This window comes from Cucurbita pepo, chromosome 13 (assembly GCF_057944985.1).
Source record: "Cucurbita pepo subsp. pepo isolate OVF chromosome 13, ASM5794498v1, whole genome shotgun sequence".
NCBI classification, from domain to species: domain Eukaryota; kingdom Viridiplantae; phylum Streptophyta; class Magnoliopsida; order Cucurbitales; family Cucurbitaceae; genus Cucurbita; species Cucurbita pepo.
This window is the reverse complement of record NC_141810.1, coordinates 11,844,349-11,853,016: the sequence shown is the minus strand read 5'-3', so window position 1 is coordinate 11,853,016 and position 8,668 is coordinate 11,844,349. Positions and strand designations below refer to the sequence as shown.

At 35.0% G+C, this 8,668-nt stretch overlaps 2 protein-coding genes across 2 annotated transcripts; both read right to left on the bottom strand.

The window, feature by feature from the left end:
- Positions 1–4,814: 4,814 nt before the first annotated feature.
- On the bottom strand, positions 4,815–5,332 carry LOC147789750 (defensin J1-2-like). Its single transcript, XM_087116866.1, has 2 exons — positions 5,175–5,332; positions 4,815–5,088 (listed from the first exon to the last, which is right to left on the bottom strand). The coding sequence occupies exons 1-2, from the start codon at positions 5,224–5,226 to the stop codon at positions 4,916–4,918; spliced, it is 225 nt and encodes a 74-aa protein (XP_086972992.1). The 5' UTR covers positions 5,227–5,332; the 3' UTR covers positions 4,815–4,915.
- Positions 5,333–8,060: 2,728 nt separating this feature from the next.
- LOC111808336 (defensin J1-2-like) lies at positions 8,061–8,668 on the bottom strand. Its single transcript, XM_023694257.2, has 2 exons — positions 8,510–8,668; positions 8,061–8,419 (listed from the first exon to the last, which is right to left on the bottom strand). Exons 1-2 carry the CDS (start codon positions 8,559–8,561, stop codon positions 8,247–8,249), a joined length of 225 nt encoding a protein of 74 aa, XP_023550025.1. The 5' UTR covers positions 8,562–8,668; the 3' UTR covers positions 8,061–8,246.

Below are 8,668 nucleotides of genomic sequence, written 5' to 3'. Positions count from 1 at the left end.
TAAAAAAAAATTATGTTAAGAAGAATTTGCTTCAATATTTATAAACTTGATTCATGTAACAACCCAAATCCACCGTTAGTAAATATTGTCTGCTTTAGCCCGTTATGTATAGTCATCAACCTCACAGGTTTTAAATCGATTCTACTAAGGAGAAATTTCCATACTCATATAAAAATGTTTCACGACCGATGTGGGATCTCACAACTCAACTCATGAATATATAACGGACAAGATAAAGCGAGAGTGATAGAAATAAGAGTTTGGAGATAAACGAAATTGATATTATCTCAATAATATTAGTCTATTATATCTTAGTTGAAGAGTAGAAATTATGAATAAAAACAAAGAAAAAGATGTAATTAGATTGAAAACGTGACAACCACAATTTATAACAAATATTTTGAAGCCAACGAAAAATGAATAGTCTCCCAAAGCCACCTTTGTTTTACGTAATATATAATAATAGTTTGTGTAAATTTTTATTTTTGGAAGAAGACTTCATTTCACTAGTACACACGACAACATCATTTTCATCTCTGTAGTCATATATTTGCATTATTTAACTATCTTTCGAGATACTTTATTAATCTTCTTTACTAAAGTCTTTTTCATACGTATATAGTGTTAAGTAATCTACTGAAATACTCGAGCTCCAACGAGAATTAATTTTTTCAAATTTTTTTTATTTAATAATCAAACTTTCAAGATTTTATTGAACGCCTTAGAGAATGAATTTGGGAATATTGTTCAATTCAACGAGAGGAGGCTGAATTTGATTAATAGTTTTTAACAAGAAAATTTCAATAGGTAGAAGTGCTTTATTCTGAGTGCTGGATGCTGGATAAGTTCGATTTTGTTAAGAACAGAGAAAGAACGAATGTGAGTCCTATGAATTTTTAAGCTTCGGGTTTTTTCAAAATTCGTAAATTCGTAAGCATATGAAGAAATTAGCCTTGGTAAATTTAGTATGTTGATCTAGTTTTGCACATTTTTTGTGAAGGAATGTGGAGTAAGCGACGGAAGTAGGAGGTCCTAGAAGCTTCCAAGAACGGGAAGAATACATAAACTTCAATATTTTAGTGCGATTATATTAGTTCGTGGGTATCTATAAGAAAAATATCATTGTGTAGAGAGATGAAAACTCCACAACTTAGGTGAATGAATTAATTCGATCTAAGTTATGTGCATGAGATATGAAATTCTAAAGAAAATAGGTTGAAACGAATCTTATCGTCGAATCTGGAAACTTGTGCAGGAGGACATTTGTCGGAGGGACATGCATCAGCAGACGACATGAGGATACCGTCAATGACGCAGAAGGACACACGTCATAGGAAGAGAGAAACAAAACATTTCATGCCTGCACTCGATGACCTACATCATGTGGTTGTAGAGGGATGAAGGATCCTGGTGCTGCGGGATTTGAACGCATGCTAACAAAGGCGATCAATCTTCTAGCGATACGTGGCGGCACAAAGGCGCGACTTCCCCTCCCTTGGAGGTGCGTGACAATCGCGCGTAGGGCCACGAGTGGAAGCTACTCTTCGCGCGTGAGGGCGTGTGAGTGGTGCGTGCAAGGTCATTTTTGGACCGTTCAACCTCACTTTGATTGTTTTTCGTCTCAATTTTGATACTAACCTAAATTTAGCTTGATTTAGAACCAACCATTGAGATTTAAGGAAATTTGGAGCCTCCAATGTGTTGAAATGCAAGCTATGGAGGGCACACTTCATCCCGATAAGCAGCCACACACAAATACTAGACAAGTAATACCTATAGGAATCGCTAAGACGTGCTAGCATGCGAACTTATCTTACCATAAATGGTTAGAATATGCATGTTTAGGACTTAACTGAGCAAATTTGAATAGATGTGCATCCATGTAAAGAAAAAAATATGAAAATACCCTTGTATAAATATAGATGATGCATGAACATTAAATACTTTTGCTATACTGGAATGGAGGATGGAAAAATTGTGATCTACAACTCTTAGATGCTAGATGTACGTTATCTTATAATTGAGCATGTTTGAATTGTATGATTAAATTGTATGCTAGATTCAGGCGAATATAGGTATGAATTATTTGTGCTTACTCAAAAACTTGATTGCTTGTGGATGTATATAATAAAATGACGTAAAATTCACAAGAATAAGTGCAAGTATACACTATCACAAGTAGCAAGTAATAAGTAAATTATTGGTTCCATAGAGAACCTATCTTTTTGGTAAATTTTATTGCTGGAAATTAAGTGAGTTTTTGGGTAATATTCAAATGGGTGTTTATGATTTTAACTACTTAAACAAAACTAAAACCGAGTGCCACTGCTGTCGAAAAACAGAAAATGATGAGAAAATCAACTATAATGAGAAAGGTTCGGCTAAGAGAGATTAAATAGATAAGTTGTTGAGTTTTGTGGTAGATTTTAGTTCCTTTTAATAGATTCCCAATCCCACTCCCGAGGATCATGAATGATGATTTTTTTCATAATCATTGTAATTTCTATTAATAAGGCTCTAGGAGAAGAATTATTCATATATGGAAAGAGTATTAAAGAGAATTTCATTGCTCCTCTTTTCTCTCGAATAGGAGAACAACTATGTATGTAAAGTAGCTAATTAAACACACATGTAAATCATTAACAACAACTCTTTAATAAACTAAAATCATACTGTCAACATACCTAAACTATATAAAACTCTCTCGTCTCTCCTATAAAGTTTAGCTCTCCATACAAACTGAATTAAACGAAGGAACCCACATCTTAATCATATAAAATTGATAGAATTAGAAAAGAGAGTAAGGAAATAGAGAGTTATCCAGCTTTGTTGTCGTTCTTCAATGAAAGTTCTCTTCACTTGAGCTCTCACGTCCAATTCTTTGCCCTAATCAATCCTTGTTGGTCTCCTTTTCCTTCTGCTATTAACAGCGGCTGGATTAGGGTTTTCTTCTTCTTCTCTAGTTTCACAGCAGTTCACTGCAGCGGAGGCTGCTACTGTGTAATCCGATTTTTCTCTCCCAAGGTGTGTCTCTCTCCTCTTGGTTTTCTTTTTCCTTTTATTATTAAGCATGGGTTCCCCTTTACCTTTACCGTTGAAAAGGAATAAGTTGTCCACATAGGATGTTTCTCATTGGGTAGTCAATGATACACTTGGACTGCTGATGTGGATTTAAAATTTCCATGTTATCCCCCATTTGTCTCCAAATTTGCTACTCCCTTATGGTTCAGCATAAATGTTTGAAATTTTAACACATAACTCAATTAAATGTACAATTAAGATTGATTTATGCCAAATCATATTTTTTTCATGTTGGACAGCAATAAACGATTTCATGCTCACTAAGTAGAATAAATGGGGTAATAAATGAGAAAATGGTGAATAAGAGTGTAATATTAACTACAAAAAGACTTGATATGACTCTACTTCTAGAGAGTTATCAATGGATAGGAATATTCCTTTATTAAACCTACACAACCGTTTAGATCATGATTTTTGTGTACTAGATAATTGATAGAATATCTCCCTAGTAAAGCATACATATATTAGAGTGAGTAGGGCGGTAGAACCAGAGTAGTTATGCAACATCTTAGGTCAATACGTTTTTAGTACACTAAGCACCCTGGGATCGTAAGCGGCGATCAAAGACCTAAGTGCAACTCAAGATTTGGCTTTAGCCATGAGGAGCTAGTCCCGAGCGACCTAGAAATGCTTGTTATGACCTAATCCATCTAGACGCCCTAGAACCTGATATATCTCTATGGCACCTAGGGTGAACTACGAGAACACATAAGAATGATGGTAACATGAACAAAACTATTTGGGGAGTCACTATGTGTGTAAGATATAACTTGTCCTAATAGGGGCCGATGGACTACATAAATAGCGACTCGAAGACCCATTACTGCGTGTAGAGTATAACCAGCCTTGATAGGACGAGGGATTATACGAGTAGACAATATAAGGAGCTACCACTGTATCTATGATAACTTGCCTTAAGAAATGACGAGAGACTGTATAAGTGGGTGACATGGAAAATTGCTACCGTATGTACGATAACCCGCCTTAAGAGGTGTACAAGGGACTACATAAGTAGATAGCATGAGGAATCACTATTGTGTGCATGCTAACCCGCCTTAAGAAGGGATATACAGGTAGTTAATTGAGGATATATTATTGTGTGTAGAACAATCCCGCTTGAGAGTGGACAAGAAGTAGTATATAGAGAAGCTATTATTGTGTAGGGAAGAAACCCACTTTGAGATGAGACGATGGCCTACAAAATAGATTAGCTCATTGTAGACGCCACAGTGGTGTGATGTAACATTTAGGAGATACCTGAACTAGGCCCAAACTTCTTAAAACCCTATGAAAAGCCTGTGGAAACGTATAAAAGCGTATAGCTTTCATACCAACTATAATGACCCTATTTTTTTTTTCTTTTAAAACAAAGTTGTCATCACATCCATGATAGACTTAAACGTTTACTAAACAATTGTAATAGACTTAAACGTCTGTAAAAAAGAGTGAGTAGTACAAAAGTTTGGAGAGTTTCCTTATAAGTGAGATTGTAGAGATCATATTCGCCTGTTATAATTTTTTCGTATATTGAACTTTTTCTAATAGGTCATGGTTTTTTTTTTTTTTTTTTTTTCTAGTTTTAGAGTTCTAAACGTAAATTCTTGTGTATCTTGTTTGTTATGACAGAAGTGAGACGTGTTTATGTTAAAACGACACCATGTATAGGCCTATTATTGCATAAACCAAAATTCCCAAAGAGCTTACACAAACATTAAAGCAAAAATACATGAAAGGAAGGAAGAAAGGAGGGGCCAAAGAGGATGGCCACTTTATTCATACAAGTTTTTAATGAGTGTCTACTTTTAGAAATAGACAAATAGTTGATGAAGAAATATCAAACACAGTGCTTTGAGCATATGCACCGAAGGCGGAAGCCCTTGCAAGCGCCATCGTTAAACCCCTCTCCCTTGCACACATGGCCACAGTTGTTGCTACTAAAGCATAGCCCCTTGAAATTGTGGCTTGGAGTTTCGCAAAGCCTGGCCTCTGCAACCATTGGCGCCATACCTGTCCCACACATCATGCACCAAAAACCACTTGTAAACAGTCCAATGAACAAACAAAACATATAAAATGGAAGGAAACAAACAAACCAGTGCCAAAAATGAGGAGCAGCAAGCAAATTGCAGCTGAAAGGAACTTCATATTTAGAGAGGAATTTGTGTGTTATGAGTTTAATGCATGGAGGGTTTAGGGTTTATATAAGAATTAAGAGAGCCCATCATCTTTGACTTGCATCATCCAAAAGGCAAATCAAGGCTGAGAAGAAGATTAAACAAAATTCTACTCTTTAACTTAATTTGATAGCAACTAGTTTTAGACTGACCCATTATACATTTCAACCATATGAATTATATATTGATTTATTAGATATATATTTAAATTTTATGTTTAATAGAATTGTATTTAAATTAAAAACAATTATTGATAATGGTGGCGTATTTAAAAAAAACTAAGGCAATTCCTTTTGAAATTGAATTTGTGTATAAAAAAGGAAAGGAAAAATCTAGGTTTAAATAAAACAAAACAAAACAAGACTTTGAAAATTATGAACATTGATTGATGAGTGATCCACGTAATGTTAAATGAATGTGGTATATGCTTGGTTCGCCGAACAATGACAAAGTTTAAATACCAATTAAAATACTAACAATTTCATACCATTTTCGTCCTTCTAAACAAATTGATAATGAGCCACTCGATTCGACTGACTCAACTTATGAACAATGAGATTGAATCTAAAAAAATTTACAACTTGATTCAACTCAACTTGTGTGAGCTCCGGTGCAAAGAGATTAGTGTGATAGAAGTGAAGTCGATCGATAAGCAAAAAGCGCATAGAGATTACCCTATTCATCTTTTTTTTACTTTGCTCTTCGTGTATTGGATACTTTATTTTGTAATGTTAGAGAATGATAAATGGAAGTCGTGCTATTTAATATATTTTGAGGTATTTAATGTGTTTATTTAGTTAAGAATTAGTACTTTATTCAGACTTGTAACGACCTATTTTTTTTTACTAAAAATAAGATCTTCGCTGCATATCTATTATGTACGAAAAAAATCATTAAAAATATTTTCTAACGATGTCATGGACTTATACGTTCATAATAAATTCATTAAAACAATATGTTGCAAAAAAAAAAATAACATGAATTTAAATAAAATAAAGAAGATAAAACATTGTCCTAATCTAACCTAATGGCTACGAAAAAAACAACATAAATGCCACCACCCTAGCTTCGATCACATGGTCGTCACTGCAATGTTGTTATCTGTACAGGAGTGCTTTATCTTTGCTTAAAAAATAAGAGGAGTACGTGGCTAAGGGTAACTACACTATTGGGGTCGAGAATTGCATACACAAGCAATCATGGTGGGACCTATTCTTTCATAAAAACATTTCATGGTCTTCAACTTTGCTTTTCAGTTTGGGCAAAAATTGGATGTGTAGTCCTAATACAAGGCCCACGTACGCACACATGGACCTACCAAGCGGGCGTACACGTAGCACCTAGACATGATCTTTAGCTAGCGCACACTCACGTTATCGGAGCCACAGTGGAAAAAAGGTCCACATAAAATCATGACGTACATAGATATCATAATGTATGCATCCGCTCATATAATGAGAGAAGTATTCTTAGTACAAGAGAGCCAAGTTTCAATATGAGTTTCGGAATGCAACTTTGGTGTGAATCGAGCACTAAATGGCAACCAGGGATAAAATTTTAATCCAAAAGACTGATGGCTGCTTGTGAGGGTGGCCCCTCCTTAATAAAACAAAACAAGACTTTGAAAATTAGGTATTGACTTGATGAGTGACAAGTGATCCACACAATATTGAATACATCAATCTCTTATTTGCCCAACAACGACAATATTTAAATACCAATTAAAATACTATTAATTCGAATATCTTTCTTTTATTTGGTTATTTCTGTCACACATTCATAAATTCATTTAAAATTTAATAATGACGTCATAATATGGCTGAAAATAAGAAGAAAAAAAGGATTTTTTTTTATTAAAGTTTAAAAATAAATGTCATTCATTTATCCTAACATACAAACTACTATTTAGATGTGAAAATCTAACTACTGCGAATTGACTGTATAACCACTTCAGCAAACGTCATCATCCGTATATGGAGACCTTGTCTTTATCTAAAAAAATGTAGAATGCCGTTTGAGTGTTCAAAAATTGCTCTGTAAGTGACCTAATTGTTGGAGACCGGAAATGCAATAATAAACCATCATGGTTCAGGGTAAAACCTACTTTTTGTGATTTTTCTTGAATTCTATTTTTTTTTTTTTTTTTCCGGAATAGGATTAGGTGCATAATACTTATCTACACATAGTTCACACGCTCGTGCATGAACCCACTAGACGAGCTTGTATACATATCCTCTAGGTCTGACTATGGACTATTGCATGCTCATACTACAGGAAAACTAACGGAAGAAAATGAAGACATATCATATCATGGTGTACGCATTTGTACAAAATATATTGGAGAAGTAACCCATGCTTGTGACATACATGAGATCCCACATTTTCAAATCATGGTACATGGTTAGAAGCGCATTATACTTCTATAGTGTTCACGACGTAACTTTCCTATGAGACATATGCATGACATATCATTCAATTTTATCATACATAACTCATCAATTGTCTCATACGGCATAATGTTAGCATGGTCTCGTAACATATATGAATTGACATATTAGAAGTACATGTTGTTGGATGAAAGTCTCCGTCCGCTAATTTAGGGAATGATAACGAGTTTATAATCAAGGAATACTCTCTCCATTGGCACGAGATCTTTTGGGGAAACTCAAAGCAAAGCCACACTAAAAGTGGACAATATGATACCAAATTTTTTACGTAAATTCTTGTGTTTCTTGTTTATTGATTATTTTATGTTTATTCCTACGATAGAAGTAAGAGGTTATTCTAACATAAACGAAACCAATCTAAATATACGACACCAGATATGTGCATATTATTGCATGAACCAAAATTCGAAGAACACAATGTAATTGAAGAGCTTACACAACATTAAAGCAAAAACACAAGAAAGGGAGGAAGGAAGAGGGGCCAAAGGCCACTTTATTCATACAACTTGGAAAGTAAATAGAGAATTAGTTGATGAATGAGATATCAAACACACTGCTTTGAGCATAAGCAACGAAGGCGGAAGCCCCTGCAAGCGCCATCGTTAAACCCCTCACCCTTGCACACATGGCCACAGTTGTTGTTACTAAAGCATAGCCCCCTGAAGTTGGCGCTCGGAGTTTCGCAAAGCCTGGCCTCTGCAACCATTGGCGCCATACCTGTCCCACACACATCATGCACCAAAAACCACTGGTAAAAACAGTCCAATGAAGAAACAAAACATAAAAAATTGAAGGAAACAAACAAACCAGTGCCAAAAATGAGGAGAAGCAGGCAAATTGCAGCTGAAAGGAACTTCATATTTAGAGAGCTGAGAGAGAGAGATAGATAGATCGAGGAATTTGTGTGTTGTGAGTTTAATGCAAGGAGGATAGGGTTTATATAAGGGTTGAGAGAGCAGAAGGAAG

What these genes read in the sequence shown, in the direction of transcription:
- LOC147789750 (XM_087116866.1), bottom strand. Translation starts at nt 5,226, where the DNA reads ATGAAGTTCCTTTCAGCTGCAATTTGCTTGCTGCTCCTCATTTTTGGC. An exon ending in GCTCCTCATTTTTGGCACTG is followed by an intron (nt 5,089 to 5,174) that starts GTTTGTTTGTTT and finishes TGTGTGGGACAG; the next exon opens with GTATGGCGCCAATGGTTGCA.
- LOC111808336 (XM_023694257.2), bottom strand. Translation starts at nt 8,561, where the DNA reads ATGAAGTTCCTTTCAGCTGCAATTTGCCTGCTTCTCCTCATTTTTGGC. An exon ending in TCTCCTCATTTTTGGCACTG is followed by an intron (nt 8,420 to 8,509) that starts GTTTGTTTGTTT and finishes TGTGTGGGACAG; the next exon opens with GTATGGCGCCAATGGTTGCA.